The sequence below is a fragment of the Pectinophora gossypiella genome, unplaced genomic scaffold, assembly GCF_024362695.1.
Source record: "Pectinophora gossypiella unplaced genomic scaffold, ilPecGoss1.1 Pgos_33, whole genome shotgun sequence".
NCBI classification, from domain to species: domain Eukaryota; kingdom Metazoa; phylum Arthropoda; class Insecta; order Lepidoptera; family Gelechiidae; genus Pectinophora; species Pectinophora gossypiella.
The window spans coordinates 695,320-713,040 of NW_026063243.1; the positions used below are offsets into that span (position 1 = coordinate 695,320).

Sequence of the window (17,721 nt, forward strand, 5' to 3'; positions counted from 1 at the left end):
AGGTAAAAGAAAACACCTTTAGTTAAAAAAATAGAAAGCGAGTCATATTTTATATATTCTGGTAAAATTGTTTAGTTTTAAATGTTACCAAATACACCAAATGTTATTAGAAATGAAAGTAACTGCATATAGTTTAATTCATATGTGTACAGTCATAACCAACATACTACCTACGTTTTATTTTTTAAGTCTACATTCGTTATTTATTTACTTATAATGACGCAAATAACAAACAACTATGCTTGTTATTAATTTGCATACACCTACAGTAAATCCAACTTACCATGAATATACAATGATAATATAATATACATAGTAAGTGCAGAATAAAAACTTAGGGATTACATGGTTTTATGTTTTCCGGTGGATCTGGTTAGAGCTATGTCACGCTAAATAGTATTCTTTGCATTTCTTCTTACAATACTTTTCAATAGAACACTGTTTCGCATGAGACGGTTCCTCAAAAAACATAATATCGTGTATGAGCTAAACTAAAACTTAGGTTTTATATGGTTTTATGTTTTCCAGTGGATCTGGTTAGAGCTATGTCACGCTAAATGGTGTTTTTTGCATTTCTTCTTACAATACTTTTCAATAGAACACTGTTTCGCATGAGACGGTTCCTCAAAAAACATAATATCGTGTATGAGCTAAACTAAAAACTAGGGTTTTACATGGTTTTATATTTTCCAGAGGATCTGGTTAGAGCTATGTCACGCTAAATTGTGTTCTTTGCATTTCTGCTTACAATACTTTTCAATAGAACACTGTTTCGCATGAGACGGTTTCTCAAAAAACATAATATCGTGTATGAGCTAAACTAAAACTTAGGGTTTTACATGGTTTTATATTTTCCAGTGGATCTGGTTAGAGCTATGTCATGCTAAATAGTGTTTTTTGCATTTCTTCTTACAATACTTTTCAATAGAACACTGTTTCGCATGAGACGGTTCCTCAAAAAACATAATATCGTGTATGAACTAAACAAAAACTTAGGGTTTTACATGGTTTTATGTTTTCCAGTGGATCTGGTTAGAGCTATGTCACGCTAAATTGTGTTCTTTGCGTTTCTTCTTGCAATACTTTTCAATAGAACACTGTTTCGCATGAGACGGTTCCTCAAAAAACATAATATCGTGTATGAACTAAACAAAAACTTAGGGTTTTACATGGTTTTATGTTTTCCAGTGGATCTGGTTAGAGCTATGTCACGCTAAATGGTGTTTTTTGCATTTCTTTTTACAATACTTTTCAATATAACACTGTTTCGCAAGAGACGGTTCCTCAAAAAACATAATATCGTGTATGAGCTAAACTAAAACTTAGGGTTTTACATGGTTTTATGTTTTCCAGTGGATCTGGTTAGAGCTATGTCACGCTAAATTGTGTTCTTTGCATTTCTTCTTACAATACTTTTCAATAGAACACTGTTTCGCATGACACGGTTCCTCAAAAAACATAATATCGTGTATGAGCTAAACAAAAACTTAGGGTTTTACATGGTTTTATGTTTTCCAGTGGATCTGGTTAGAGCTATGTCACGCTAAATTGTGTTCTTTGCGTTTCTTCTTGCAATACTTTTCAATAGAACACTGTTTCGCATGAGACGGTTCCTCAAAAAACATAATATCGTGTATGAACTAAACAAAAACTTAGGGTTTTACATGGTTTTATGTTTTCCAGTGGATCTGGTTAGAGCTATGTCACGCTAAATTGTGTTCTTTGCGTTTCTTCTTGCAATACTTTTCAATAGAACACTGTTTCGCATGAGACGGTTCCTCAAAAAACATAATATCGTGTATGAACTAAACTAAAACTTAGGGTTTTACATGGTTTTATGTTTTCCAGTGGATCTGGTTAGAGCTATGTCACGCTAAATTGTGTTCTTTGCATTTCTTCTTACAATACTTTTCAATAGAACACTGTTTCGCATGACACGGTTCCTCAAAAAACATAATATCGTGTATGAGCTAAACAAAAACTTAGGGTTTTACATGGTTTTATGTTTTCCAGTGGATCTGGTTAGAGCTATGTCACGCTAAATTGTGTTCTTTGCATTTCTTCTTGCAATACTTTTCAATAGAACACTGTTTCGCATGACACGGTTCCTCAAAAAACATAATATCGTGTATGAACTAAACAAAAACTTAGGGTTTTACATGGTTTTATGTTTTCCAGTGGATCTGGTTAGAGCTATGTCACGCTAAATGGTGTTTTTTGCATTTCTTTTTACAATACTTTTCAATATAACACTGTTTCGCATGAGACGGTTCCTCAAAAAACATAATATCGTGTATGAGCTAAACTAAAACTTAGGGTTTTACATGGTTTTATATTTTCCAGTGGATCTGGTTAGAGCTATGTCACGCTAAATTGTGTTCTTTGCATTTCTCCTTACAATACTTTTCAATAGAACACTGTTTCGCATGAGACGGTTTCTCAAAAAACATAATATCGTGTATGAGCTAAACTAAAACTTAGGGTTTTACATGGTTTTATATTTTCCAGTGGATCTGGTTAGAGCTATGTCATGCTAAATAGTGTTTTTTGCATTTCTTCTTACAATACTTTTCAATAGAACACTGTTTCGCATGAGACGGTTCCTCAAAAAACATAATATCGTGTATGAACTAAACAAAAACTTAGGGTTTTACATGGTTTTATGTTTTCCAGTGGATCTGGTTAGAGCCATGTCACGCTAAATTGTGTTCTTTGCATTTCTCCTTACAATACTTTTCAATAGAACACTGTTTCGCATGAGACGGTTCCTCAAAAAACATAATATCATGTATGAGCTAAACTAAAACTTAGGGTTTTACATGGTTTTATGTTTTCCAGTGGATCTGGTTAGAGCTATGTCACGCTAAATTGTGTTCTTTGCGTTTCTTCTTGCAATACTTTTCAATAGAACACTGTTTCGCATGAGACGGTTCCTCAAAAAACATAATATCGTGTATGAACTAAACTAAAACTTAGGGTTTTACATGGATTTATGTTTTCCAGTGGATCTGGTTAGAGCTATGTCACGCTAAATTGTGTTCTTTGCATTTCTTCTTACAATACTTTTCAATAGAACACTGTTTCGCATGACACGGTTCCTCAAAAAACATAATATCGTGTATGAGCTAAACAAAAACTTAGGGTTTTACATGGTTTTATGTTTTCCAGTGGATCTGGTTAGAGCTATGTCACGCTAAATGGTGTTCTTTGCATTTCTTCTTACAATACTTTTCAATAGAACACTGTTTCGCATGAGACGGTTCCTCAAAAAACATAATATCGTGTATGATCTAAACAAAAACTTAGGTTTTATAAGGTATTATTATGTTTTCCAGTGGATCTGGTTAGAGCTATGTCACGCTAAATTGTGTTCTTTGCATTTCTTACAATACTTTTCAATAGAACACTGTTTCGCATGAGACGGTTCCTCAAAAAACATAATATCGTGTATGAGCTAAACTAAGACTTAGGTTTTACATGGTTTTATGTTTTCCAGTGGATCTGGTTAGAGCTATGTCACGCTAAATTGTGTTCTTTGCGTTTCTTCTTGCAATACTTTTCAATATAACACTGTTTCGCATGAGACGGTTCCTCAAAAAACATAATATCGTGTATGAACTAAACTAAAACTTAGGGTTTTACATGGTTTTATGTTTTCCAGTGGATCTGGTTAGAGCTATGTCACGCTAAATTGTGTTCTTTGCATTTCTTCTTACAATACTTTTCAATAGAACACTGTTTCGCATGACACGGTTCCTCAAAAAACATAATATCGTGTATGAGCTAAACAAAAACTTAGGGTTTTACATGGTTTTATGTTTTCCAGTGGATCTGGTTAGAGCTATGTCACGCTAAATGGTGTTTTTTGCATTTTTTTTTTACAATACTTTTCAATATAACACTGTTTCGCATGAGACGGTTCCTCAAAAAACATAATATCGTGTATGAACTAAACTAAAACTTAGGGTTTTACATGGTTTTATGTTTTCCAGTGGATCTGGTTAGAGCTATGTCACGCTAAATGGTGTTTTCTGTATTTCTTCTTGCAATACTTTTCAATAGAACACTGTTTCGCATGAGACGGTTCCTCAAAAAACATAATATCGTGTATGAGCTAAACAAAAACTTAGGGTTTTACATGATTTTATGTTTTCCAGTGGATCTGGTTAGAGCTATGTCACGCTAAATTGTGTTCTTTGCATTTCTTCTTGCAATACTTTTCAATAGAACACTGTTTCGCATGACACGGTTCCTCAAAAAACATAATATCGTGTATGAGCTAAACTAAAACTTAGGTTTTATATTGTTTTATGTTTTCCAGTGGATCTGGTTAGAGCCATGTCACGCTAAATAGCATTCTTGTCATTTCTTCTTTCCATCCTTTATATTATATTAAATAATATTTCATACGGTATTATTTCGTTCTTTAATTTAATGTGTTTTTAGTGCTTCTGAATGTGATTTTGTTTTAAATGCTTAGCTTATTAGCATTCATCAGTATCCAAGAATTCATCATACCACTGCTAATTAATAAACAAACAACGGTTTTAGCGTTTAAATGCCGAAAAAACACCTGCCTGTTCATTTATTACTTGTTTCATTAAACAGGAATTTGCATATCGATCGTTTTCAATTAACTTCGAACAGTTACAACTGCACGTAAACTGAGCATGTAGTCTATCTACAGCAAGATCGTGACCGCTGACTGCAGCTCTCCTTCTCCCTCCATTTCACTCCCAATCGACATTTTCACCTTTGCTGATATGATTACTCCACAGGATACCTCCATCCCCTGCATACCTGGTCGCTAGATTCGGCTGGCACGTCATATCGGTTTGACAGCCAACTCACGTAACTATTGTTGATCGATCCACAGTCCACTGAAGTGCCTACGATGAAGGGAACAACATGGACAGTTCTACTCCGAATTACTCCAACCCATGCGATGTTCATCCATGCGACAACCCACCTGATCTGAGTGGAACTTAACTGAAGCAAGAGAGTGATGCCTAATTCCATCTGCCAACTAGCTCCACTTCTCTCCCGTGCACCAGTCGCACCCACACCGACGTGTTCATCTTGCCAGTTTTCCTCACACCCGTCCACTTGTCTCTTGAAGATTGGCGTCCACAACACCAACGGTTGGTTAGGTCATGCAAGCATTGTTACAATTGATAAAAACACATATTTTCATTTAGTGAATGTGATAACCTGTACTAATAATTTGGTCAACTTAGCGATGATAACTCAATGTAAGTATTAACAAACTCGGTACGTGTTTGTTATTGTCAATAATATCTTTAAATTATACAACTCGCTTATGTTTGACAATTACTGAGTAATTGCTTTGCTTATTGCATGCTAATTGCTGAAAATTGCTTTTTATTTTAAATTCCTTAGCTAAAAATTGCTTTTTCTTTCACATTTCTCTGCTTATTGAATGACTATTGCTAACTCATTAGATAGAACCTACTTCTCATATAAGTAGGTGGATGCGGCCTCGATTAGCGGGGGAACCACATGAAAAAAAGCGAGCTACTGGGTGTACCTCCTGGGTAGTTTGGAAATCACCTAATATATATATGTATATATTTATAAATAAAAGTTAATATATATAAATTAACATTATTTTTTTTTAACAGGAAATGCACAATGCTAAAAACTGCGTAGGAGATTTTAATACAATAGTACTACCAAGCCTGATGTTGGCCGCTATTTCAATGAATGCAGCAGTGTCACAGCTAGCAATCAAAAGTAACAAGATATTGAGGTACGTTAAATGACGATCACGACCACTTTGGCAAAAACGTATCGCTATAGACTAAAGAAAAAAAATAATATATATTTTATTTACAGGAAATGCAGATGGCAATAAACTGTGTAGGAGTTTATGATTGCAATAGAATAAAATCGACCAAGCCTGAAGTCAGCAGCCCCTTCAATGAATGCAGCAGTGTGACAGCCAGCAATCAAAAGTTACAAGATATCGAGGTACGTTTCATGACGACCACGACTATTTTGGCAAAAACGTATCGCTATAGACTAAGGAAAAAAAATATATATATTTTATTTACAGGAAATGCAGATGGCAATAAACTGTGTAGGAGTTTATGATTGCAATAGAATAAAATCGACCAAGCCTGAAGTCAGCAGCCCCTTCAATGAATGCAGCAGTGTGACAGCCAACAATCAAAAGTTACAAGATATCGAGGTACGTTTCATGACGACCACGATTATTTTGGCAAAAACGTATCGCTATCGACTAAGGAAAATAAATTATATATTTTATTTACAGGAAATGCAGAAGGCAAAAAACTGCGTAGGAGATCATTAATACAAAAGTATTATATAAACCAAACCTGATGTTGCCAGCTCCTTCAATGAATGCAGCAGTGTGACAGCCAGCAATCAAAAGTAACAAGATATCGAGGTACGTTACATGACGACCACAACTATTTTGGCAAAAACGTATTGCTATCGACTAAGGAAAATAAATTACATATAATATTTAATTATATATTTTATTTACAGGAAATGCAGAAGGCAAAAAACTGCGTAGGAGATCATTAATACAATAGTATTATATATAAACCAAGCCTGATGTTGGCCGCTCATTCAAAGAATGCAGCAGTGTGACAGCCAGCAATCAAAAGTAACAAGATGTCGAGGTACGTTACATGACGATCACGACCACTTTGACATAAACGTATCGCTATAGACTAAGGAAAAAAAATGTAATATACAGGGTGTTAGTGACATCGTAACGAAAACTTTGAGGGATGATTGAGACCATGATTATGAGATGATATCAAGTGGAATTTTCCGTCGCAAAAGTATGGAACAGAAAATAACTTAAAAAAAAAACAAAAATTTTCATGAATTTTCCGACTGAAAATTCCACTTGATTTCAACTCAGAATTATGGTCTGAATCATCCTCCTCAGTATTTGTTACGGTGTCACTAACACCCTTACCTACTTGTATGGCTACAGTATGTACTTGTGCGGGGTGTAAGTGACATCGTACCGAATACAGAGGGGGATGATTCACCTGATTATTCTGAGTTAATATCAAGTGGAATTTTTCATTGCAAAAGTATAGAATTGAAAATAATTTAAAATAACTAAAAAAAAAATCATGAATTTTGCGACGGAAAATTCCACTTGATATGAACTCAGAATCATGGTCTGAATCATCCCCATCAGTATTCGTTACAATGTCACTAACACCCTGTATATTTTATTCACAGGAAATGCAGAGTGCAATAAACTGTGTAGGAGATTATGATTGCAATAGAATAAAATCGACCAAGCCTGAAGTTCTTCAATGCACGCAGCAGTGTGACATCCAGCAATCAAAAGTTACAAGATATCGAGGTACGTTTCATGACGACTACGACTATTTTGGCAAAGACGTATCGCTATCGACCAAGGAAAAGAAATTATATATAATATTTAATTATATATAATATTTAATATGTATTTTATTTATAGGAAATGCAGAAGGCAAAAAACTGCGTAGGAGATTATTAATACAATAGTATTATATCAACCAAGCCTGATGTCGGTAGCTTCTTCAATGAATGCAGCAGTGTGACAGCCAGCAATCAATAGTGATAGTGACAAGAATCTAGGTACGTTACATGACGACCACGACCACTTTGGCAAAAACGTATCGCTATCGACTAAGAAAAGGATATTATATCTATACGTTATTATAAATAAATTAATATTATTTTATTTTTAACAGGAAATACAGAAGGCAAAGAAGCAGATGTCATCAAAGAAGATCTTTGTTCCTGCAATGTTTCCGCAGACGATACATCCAACAGAGCGAAGTCGAAGGAAAAGACTCGGAAAAAAGAGCCCACCACCATATGGGAACAATGCAAGGGAGAGAGAGAATATAATTTTATATTTTTATTTTTTGATGACATAAAATAAACCAACAATATCCTACACATTTTTTTTATTTCTTTTTGTGTCTGTCTTAATAGTTATTATTACAAATCTGTGATGCGAAACAAACTATACGAAAACGTCAATCCACGTACAACGCCCGCGAAGCTGCTTTAGCAGCGAGCGCACTTAGCACCATCTAGTTATTTTATTATTATTATTATATTATATATAGCTACAAACCCATGTACCTATTGACTGACTGACTGACTGACATAGTTGTTCTCCCAGAAGGAGCGTCGGGGGGTGAAAATGATGTATGGGGGGTGTGATCTGGACCTTCCGGTGAGTATGGGAAAACTTCCAGATCTTGGAAAACTGCTCCGCATCAGGGAGACACCCTACAGTCTGGCGCAACTATTATACCTGGATCAATTTTTTTTTCGCAAAACCTATTTAAATCTTGGTCAAATTCAATCGCCGGTGAAAAAAAATCAAAATGGCGGAAAAACAAGATGGCCGCCATACAAAATTTTGTTTTTCTAGAAAATGTCTCGGAGGCAAAAACAATGTATTGGGGTGTAATCGGAATGTCATGTTGAGTATGTAAATACTTCTTGATCTTCAGAAACTGCTCCGCATCAGGGAGACACCCTACGGCCTGGAAAAACTATAAAACCTGGAGCAATTTTTATTTCGCGAAACATATTTAAATCTTGGTCAAATCCAATCCCCGGTGAAAAAAAACCAAAATGGCGGAAAAACAAGATGGCCGCCATACAAAATTTTCGTTTTTCCTGAAAATGCCTCGAGGGTAAAAATGATGTATAGGAATATGATCGGACCGTCATGTCGAGTATGAAAATATGTCTTGGTTTCCGATAGCTGCTCCGCATCAGGGAGACACCCTACGGCCTGGCGAAACTATCACATCTGGAACAATTTTTTTTTCGCACAACGTAATTAAACCTTGGTCAAATTTTGTCGCCGTTGAAAAAAAATCAAAATGGCAGAAAATCAAGATGGCCGCCATACAAAATTTTCGTTTTACTCGAAAATGCCTCGGGGGTGAATATGATGTAAGAGGGATGCGATCAAAATGTGATGTTGAGTATAGAAATTTTTCCCGACCTTCAAAAACTGCTCCGCATCAGGGCAGCACCCTACGGCCTGGGAAAACTATCGCACCTGGAACGATTCTTTTTTCACGAAACCTATTTAAATCTTGGTCAAATTCTATTGTCGGTGAAAAAAAAACAAAATGGTGGAAAAACAAGATGGCCGCCATACAAAATTTCGTTTTTCCAGAAAATGTCTCGGAGGTAAAAAATATGTATGGGGGTGTGATCAAAACGTCAAGCTGAGTATGGAAAAACTGTTCGATCTTGAAAAACTGCTCCGCATCAGGGAGACACCCTACGGCCTGGCAAAACTATAAAACCTGGAGCAATTTTTATTTCGCGAAACATATTTAAATCTTGGTCAAATCCAATCCTTGGTGAAAAAAAACCAAAATGGCGGAAAAACAAGATGGCCGCCATACAAAATTTTCGTTTTTCCTGAAAATGCATCGAGGGTAAAAATGATGTATAGGGATATGATCGGATCGTCATGTTGAGTACGGGTATACTTCCAGGTTTTCGAAAACTGCTCCGCATCAGGGAGACACCCTACGGCCTGGCAAAACTATAAAACCTGGAGCAATAATTTTTTCACGAAACCTATTTAAATCTTAGTCAAATCCATTCGCCGGTGAAAAAAAAAACAAAATGGCGGAAAAACAAGATGGCCGCCATACAAAATTTTCGTTTTTCCCGAAAATGCCTCGGGGGTAAAAACTGTGAATGGGAGTATAATCGGAGTGTCTTGTCGAGTACGAAAAATGTTCTCAATCTTTGAAAACTGCTCCGCATCAGGGAGACACCCTACGGCGTGGCGAAACTATCGCACCTGGAACAATTCTTTTTTCGCTCAAAGTATTTAAACCTTGGTCAAATTTTATCACCGGTGAAAAAAAATCAAAATGGCGGAAAATCAAGATGGCCGCCATACAAAATTTTCGTTTTTCTCGAAAATGCCTCGGGGGTGAATATGATGTAAAAAGGATGTGATCAAAATGTCATGTATGGAAATGCTTCCCGACCTTCAAAAACTGCTCCGCATCAAGGAGACACCCTAAGGCCTGGCGAAACTATCGCACCTGGAACATTTTTGTTTTCACAAAACCTATTTAAATCTTGGTCAAAATTTATCGGCGGTGAAAAAAAAACAAAATTGCCGAAAAACAAGATGGCCGCCATATAAATTTTTGTTTTCCCAGAAAATGTCTCGGGAGTAAAAATTATGTATACGGGTGTGATCGGATCGTCATCTTGGAAAACAGCTCCGCATCAGGGAGACACCCTACGGCCTGGCAAAACTATAAAACCTAGAGCAATATTTTTTTCACGAAACCTATTTAATTCTTGGTCAAATTCAATCACCGTTGAAAAAAAATCAAAATGGCGGAAAAACAAGATGGCCGCCATACAAAATTTCTTTTTTCAAGAATATGTCTCGGAGGTAAAAATGATGTATGGGAGGTGTGGTCGAAACGTCAAGCCGAGTATGGAAAAACTGTTCGATCTTGAAAAACTGCTCCGCATCAGGGAGACACCCTACGGCCTAGCCAAACTATCGCACCTAGAACATTATTTTTTCCACCAAGCTTTTTAAAATCTTGGTCAAATCCATTCCCCGCTGAAAAAAAAAACAAAATGGCGGAAAAACAAGATGGCCGCCATACCAAATTTTCGTTTTTCCCGAAAATGCCTCGGGGGTAAAAATGATGTATGAGGAATGTGATCGAAACATCATGTTGAGTATGGAAATACTTTTCGATCTTCAAAAGCTGCTCCGCATCAGGGAGACACCCTACAGCCTGGCGAAACTATCGCACCTGGAACTTTTTTGTTTTCACGAAGCCTATTAAAGTCTTGGTCAAATTTTATCGCCAATGAAAAAAAACAAAATGGCCGAAAAACAAGATGGCCGCCATACAAAATTTTGTTTTTCCAGAAAATGTCTCGGGGCTAAAAATTATGTATGGGGGTGTGATCAGAACGTCTTGTTGAGTATGGAAATACTTCTCGATCTTCAAAAACTGCTCCGCATCAGGGAGACACCCTACGGCCTGGCAAAACTATAAGACCTGGAGCAAATTTTCTTTCAAGAAATCTATTTAAATCTTGGTCAAATTCAATCACCGTTGTAAAAAATTAAAATGGCGGAAAAACAAGATGGCCGCCATACAAATTTTTAGTTTTTCCTTAAAATGCCTCTAAGATAAAAATTATGTATGAGGGTTTTGATCGGAACGTCATGTAGAGTACGGGTATACTTCCAGGTTTTCGAAAACTGCTCCGCATCAGGGCGGCACCCTACGGCCTGGCGAAACTATCGCACCTGGAACATTTTTTTTTCCACCAAACCTATTAAAATCTTGGTCAAATTTTATCACCGGTAATAAAAAAACAAAATGGCCGAAAACCAAGATGGCCGCCATATAAATTTTTGCTTTTCCAGAAAATGTCTCGGGTGTGAAAATGATGTATAGGGGTGTGATCGGATCGTCATCTTGGAAAACTGCTCCGCATCAGGGAGACACCCTACGGCCTGGCAAAACTATCGCACCTGGAACTTTTTTGATTTCACGAGACCTATTTAAGTCTTGGTCAAATTCTATCGCGGTAAAAAAATGGCGGGAAAACAAAACACGCGAGCAGCTTGCTGCGAGCGAATCACGCGACATCTAGTTATAATATATATAGCTACAAACCCACTGACTGACTCACTGACATAATTGTTCTCCCAGAAGGAGCATCGGGGGGTAAAAGTGATGTATCGGGGGTGTGATCTGGACCTTCCGGTGAGTATGGGAAAACTTCCAGATCCTGGAAAACTGCTCCGCATCAGGGAGACACCCTACAGTCTGGTGCAACTATTATACCTGGATCAATTTTTTTTTCGCAAAACCTATTTAAATCTTGGTCAAATCCAATCCCGTGAAAAAAAATCAAAATGGCGGAAAAACAAGATGGCCGCCATACAAAATTTTGTTTTTCCAGAAAATGTCTCGGGGGTAAAAATTGTTTATGGGGGTGTGATCTGGACCTCCCGGAGAGTATAGGAAAACTTCTAGATTTTGAAAAACTGCTCCGCATCAGGGAGACACCCTACGGCCTGGCAAAACTATCGCACCTAGAACGATTATTTTTTCACAAAACCTATTTAAATCTTGGTCAAATTCTATCGTGAGTGAAAAAAAATCAAAATGGCGGAAAAACAAGATGGCCGCCATACAAATTTTTCGTTTTTCCTCAAAATGCCTCGGGGGTAAAAATGATGTATAGGAATGTGATCGGAACGTCATGTCGAGTATGAAAATATGTCTGGGTTTTCGATAGCTGCTCCGCATCAGGGAAACACCCTACGGCCTGGCGAAACTATCGCACCTGGGACTTTTTTGTTTTCACGAAACCTTTTTAAATCTTGGTCAAATTTTATCACCGGTGAAAAAAAAACAAAATGGCGGAAAAACAAGATGGCCGCCATACAAAATTTTGTTTTTCTAGAAAATGTCTCAGAGGTAAAAAATATGTATAGGGATGTGATCGGAACGTCATCTTTGAAAACTGCTCCGCATCAGGGGTTACCCTACGGCCTGTCAAAACTATAGCACCCAGAACTTGTTTGATTTCACGAGACCTATTTAAGTCTTGGTCAAATTCTATCGCCGGTGAAAAAAAAACAAAATGGCCGAAAAACAAGATGGCCGCCATATAAATTTTTGTTTTTACAGAAAATGTCTCGGGTGTAAAAATGATGTATAGGGGTGTGATCGGAACGTCATCTTGGAAAACTGCTCCGCATCAGGGAGACACCCTACGGCCTGGCAAAACTATAGCACCTAGAACTTTTTTGATTTCACGAAAACAAGATGGCCGCCATACAAAGCTTCGAACTAATACAGGACACGCGAGCAGCTTGCTGCGAGCGAACCACGCGAAATCTAGTATTTTTATAAAACCGGAATCCATGACGTGTCAATGTGAACTTTCCTTTTTGGTTACACAAGAATTCAAATTCTTCTTCACTCATAGTAGAATTTCAAAAAAAATGTTAATGTGGAAAACACAAACACGAGAAACGAGGACAAACTAATGACTACTATAAGTGTTATTGCAAAGCAATAATTTCCTCACTGCTAACAGCGACAAAGGTAATGCGTAAAATTATATTTCAAAAGTACCCACATTATGGACCTCAAATTTTGTTTATACTAATGCGTTTCGTTTTTGCATACAAAAACTATTTATTACAATTACAAAAGAAAGTAAACTATAATAACTATATAATATTTCAAAAGTACCCACATTATGGACCTCAAATTTTGTCTATACTAATGCGTTTCGTTTTTGCATACAAAAACTACACTTCTCATCAAAAAAATCGAAACACTTCCGTTTTCATTGTTTCTGTCCGAATTTAACACAAAAAAGAATTCATACGATGAAAAAAAATACATAAATGTATAGCTGGCAGTTTGGCCATTACAGTAATAAGCGAAAATTCTAAATTCAAAATTAGAATTTCATTTGTTTATCTTATAAACGAAATGAATCACTGTTTTGAGACAAATGTGTATTTAGGGTTGAGTACATTTAGCGTTTAAAAACTAAAAATTGGCGCCTATCCTTAAACTTTTTGTTTTTTATTTCAATACTGTGACTTTGGGACGTCTGAAAAAAGGTTTTTTTTCTAAAACGTATGGATACTTCGCCCACAGAAGCCGCCCAAGTTGTGGCATTGCTGGATTCTGGCCTTAGTCAGCGTGTTGTGGCTGCAAGACTGCATCTAAGCCTGTCATCTGTTCATAGAGTCTATAAACGTTATCGGGAGACTGGTTTGTTCACGCGCCGGCGCCGTTCAGGATCTGGCAGGAATCGGGTCACTTCTGAGCGAGATGATCGATTTATTGTAACAACTTCTTTAAGAAATCGACGCCTTAACGCTTTTCAACTGCAGCAGCGGCTTCGTGTTGTACGAAGGGTGGCTGTAAGTGACTCTACAATTAGAAGAAGGTTGAAGGATCGTGGACTGGTACCGCATAAGCCAGCAAATGGGCCGAAATTAACTGCAGACCATCGAAGAGCGCGCCTTAACTTTGCACGTGAGCACCTAAATTGGTCATACCTACAGTGGAGCAAAGTTCTCTTTTCTGATGAGTGTAAAATTATGCTGTATGGTAACGACGGAAGGAACAAGGTCTACAGAAGAGACGGAGAACGCTATGCACAATGCTGCATTGAAGAAAAGGTCAGCTATGGTGGCGGTTCGTGGACGGTTTGGGGAGGAATCAGCGCCGACGGTAAGACAAAGCTTGCTTTCGTGTCTGGGCCACGTCTGCCTGCACTAAACTGTCATCGGTACGTCGAAGAGTGTCTCGAGCCTCATGTGATGCCCTATGCACATTTTATTGGCAACGGCTTCATATTCATGCACGACAATGCTAGGGCTCACACCGCGGGCGTCGTAAGAGATTATCTTAACGAAGTCGATATCTCTATTATGGAATGGCCAGCAAGAAGCCCGGACATGAATCCCATTGAACATCTGTGGGATGAATTAAAGAGACGAATTCGAGCAAGAGATCCTGCCCCAGAAACACTTAGCCAGCTGCAAGATGCAATCCAAGAGGAATGGGACAATATACCACAGCATGTGATCGTGACTCTCATCCGATCGATGAAGAACCGTATGGAAGCAGTAATTAGAGCTCGGGGAGGGAATACAAGTTATTAAATAAACGTTTTTTAGCTTTTTTTTTCATTTACGTGTGTTGTTTTATCCATTTCCTTTATACTCCATACGGAATAAAAATGACTCATTTAACAAAATACGAAACCTATGAAAAATTCATTTAAATTTAGAACATTAACATTAAGATTTGATAAGCTCATATTACTCACTATTAAACGACATTTAACGTTTATTCCTAAATGTACACATTTTTCTGATAATCCTGACAAAACGTAAACTTGCGAGGTGTTTCGATTTTTTTGATGAGAAGTGTATTTATTACAATTACAAAAGAAAGACCTTACATTACAACAATTTATGAACAAAATTATTTATCTGCGACTTCGATTATTCAAATAAAACTCATATACCTTTTGTTACACAATAAGATAATTTTACATTGTGAACTGAAAGTGTAGTGATGATACTTTCTAATATTATTTAATTTTCTAATAAACCAATTTTGATTACATCTAATTTATTTTTTTATTTATAACCCAATATATACCTATAGATAGATAAAACACGACATATACATGAACATGAAAGCGATTTCTTCCAGAAAACTTATCTTCGTATATTTGACATTTCGGGAACTTGACATTTTGGTAATTTGACATTACGGGTAACTTGACATTTTGGGAACTTGACTTTTCGGGAACTTGACATTTTGGTAATTTGACATTACGGATAACTTGACATTTTGAACCACTTGACATTTTGGGAATTTGACATTATGGACTGAAAGGCTCCAGTCCTGCCAGCGGACCAGTCTCTCCCACGCGCCTCCCATGAATGGCGCGCTAGGAGGGATGAACTTCCAGGTGATGAAGCGAGCGGAGGCTTCTTGTTATATAGCCTCCTCGACGGCGTGCTTCATCTCGACGTCCGCGCTGCGCAGGTTGGTGCCCTGGTCTGACCAGAGCTCGGTGGGGCACCTGCGGCGACCTATGAAGCGCCGCAGTGCCATTACTGCAGAGTCGGTGCTGAGGCTTCCGGCGAGTTCCAGGTGCACTGCCCGGGTGGTTAGGCATGTGAAGAGGACTCCGTACCTTTTCTGATGTGCGCGACCCACGGTGACTGTCATGGGCCCAAAGTAGTCAAGCCCCGTGTAGGTGAAGGGCCGCTGGTGATGGGCTAGACGGCTCTTTGGATGGTTGCCCGTCGACGGTTGCGCTGGCGTAGCACGACGGATGCGGCAGACCTGGCATTTCTTCAGTTCGTTGCGTACGGCGTGGTGGAGGCGCAACACCCAATAGTGTTGTCGCACCTCATTTGCAGTTGTTTCAAAACCGCCGTGGTGCAATTGCGTGTGCACCCACGTGATGTACAGCCGCGTCCATCGGTGGTCTCCATCCAGGATGACGGGCTCCCGTTGTTCTGTTGTAATGTCGGCGGCGGCGGCGACCCTCGAGCGCAGATGTACCAGTCCCTCTTCGTTAATCATAATCGACAGTTGCTTGAGTCGACTGTCGGCAGGTAGGGGCTTCTTTCTTCTTATAGCTTCTAGCTCCGCGCTAAAAGCCTCTTCCTGCACGGCGCGTATCCATAGTTGCCGTGCGCGATGCAAATATCGTGCCGCGCGAGGCACGATCTTTCTCTGCTGGCGCGGCGTATGTTTGTGTCCTGTTCCTCGTCCCGTTTCTCTGTGCGGTACGCACGCCTGTATCTTCTTCCATATCGGGTCTTCCTCCGCACGTTTCGCGGTGCGTTTTCTAGTGGCGGCGCACCTTTCTCTTCCTTTTAGTTTTTCTATAAATTGTAGAACACGCGCCGTGACACGCAGTAGCTTCGCCTATGATGAAAAGCGCGTTATGTCGGGTAGCGCTTTCCCCGTTTTTTCTGTGGCGGTCGTCGCGTGCACCCTCTTCTCGTTCGTGTTTTCAATAGTCTCTGAGGTGTCCTCCGCGGGCCAGGTGTCTTCTGGTTGGTACAGGAAAGGCGGGCCGTGGAACCAACGATGCTCGGAGGCGAAGTCTTTCGGCGTTCCTCGTATGGCGTTGTCGGCCGGGTTGTCTCTCGTCGATACCCAACGCCACTCGTTTGTCTTCGACTCCTCTGCTATCTCGGCGACTCGATGAGCTAAGAAGGGCTTGTAGGCTCGTGGTCCCGTTCGCAACCATGATAGGATGGTCCTAGAGTCGCTCCAGAAGTAACGACGCGCAGGTGTCGTGGTCCTCTTGCACTGTGCGGGCTAGGCGGCAGCCCATTACGGCCGCTTGGAGCTCCAGTCGTGGTATCGATGTCATCTTGCTGATAGGCGCCACTCTCTCTTTGCCGGCGATGAGCGAAATGTGTATCAGCCCGTCCTCGTCGACGACCCGCCAGTATACCACAGCGGCGTAGGCAGAGCTGCTTGCGGACACGAAGGTGTGTAGCAGCGAGGTACGGCCAGTTGTGAGAGGTGCCGCGCATGCTCCGTCCATTTCTTCAATGCTTCTGCTTCGGGGGTAGGCAGCGCATCGTCCCATCCTATTCCGGAGCGCCAGGTGTCTTGAATGATGCGCTTCGCTTGTATAGTCACGGGTGTGGCAATTCCCAGCGGGTCGTAGAGTGACATCGTCGTACTTAACGCTTCCCTCTTCGTAGGCACGCGGTCGCCGTGAAGTATGTCGGTGGGTATCCGGGCTTCATTCATGTTGAATGACAGCGTCGTCGACGAAGACGGTCACTGTTGCTGAAAATGTACCCCCGGCAGAACCTACAGCATTGGACGAGGACATTTTGGAAATTTTAGGAGAAGACCCATCTACCGAGATTAAGTACGCGAGCGACATTCGTACAGAACTAGCTAGTCGCTTCAAACATACAGCTCAAGAAGGCCTGAAAAAAGACGATAGAAGATAGTACCCGATTCCTACCAATTGTTTACATATCAGCGCCCCTCAGGTTAACCCCGAGATTAAGGCCGCTCTCCCAGAATCCGCACAAAAACGCGACAAGGGCATTGAAGCTAAGCAAAAAAACAAATGGCATGTGCCATT

The 17,721-nt window shown here is 39.3% G+C and overlaps 1 protein-coding gene and 1 long non-coding RNA gene across 2 annotated transcripts; one reads left to right on the forward strand and one right to left on the reverse strand.

The window, feature by feature from the left end:
- The first annotated feature begins 5,854 nt into the window (after positions 1-5,854).
- Positions 5,855-7,922, forward strand: LOC126380995 (uncharacterized). The gene is made up of 7 exons (XR_007568622.1): positions 5,855-5,991; positions 6,077-6,211; positions 6,296-6,430; positions 6,532-6,668; positions 7,249-7,375; positions 7,493-7,632; positions 7,749-7,922. It is a non-coding gene; the product is annotated as an uncharacterized LOC126380995 (long non-coding RNA).
- A 7,665-nt stretch (positions 7,923-15,587) lies between these two features.
- LOC126381018 (uncharacterized) lies at positions 15,588-16,986 on the reverse strand. Its single transcript, XM_050030577.1, has 3 exons — positions 16,902-16,986; positions 16,602-16,819; positions 15,588-16,532 (listed from the first exon to the last, which is right to left on the reverse strand). The coding sequence occupies exons 1-3, from the start codon at positions 16,984-16,986 to the stop codon at positions 15,588-15,590; spliced, it is 1,248 nt and encodes a 415-aa protein (XP_049886534.1).
- Positions 16,987-17,721: the final 735 nt, after the last annotated feature.

Bases quoted from the DNA above. Each gene is read 5' to 3' on its own strand.
- LOC126381018 (XM_050030577.1), bottom strand. From the start codon at position 16,986: ATGACATCGATACCACGACTGGAGCTCCAAGCGGCCGTAATGGGCTGC. The intron at 16,820-16,901 runs GCGCGTCGTTAC...AGCCCTTCTTAG, and splicing joins GCAAGAGGACCACGACACCT to CTCATCGAGTCGCCGAGATA. The intron at 16,533-16,601 runs GTGCACGCGACG...TTTTCATCATAG, and splicing joins AAAACACGAACGAGAAGAGG to GCGAAGCTACTGCGTGTCAC.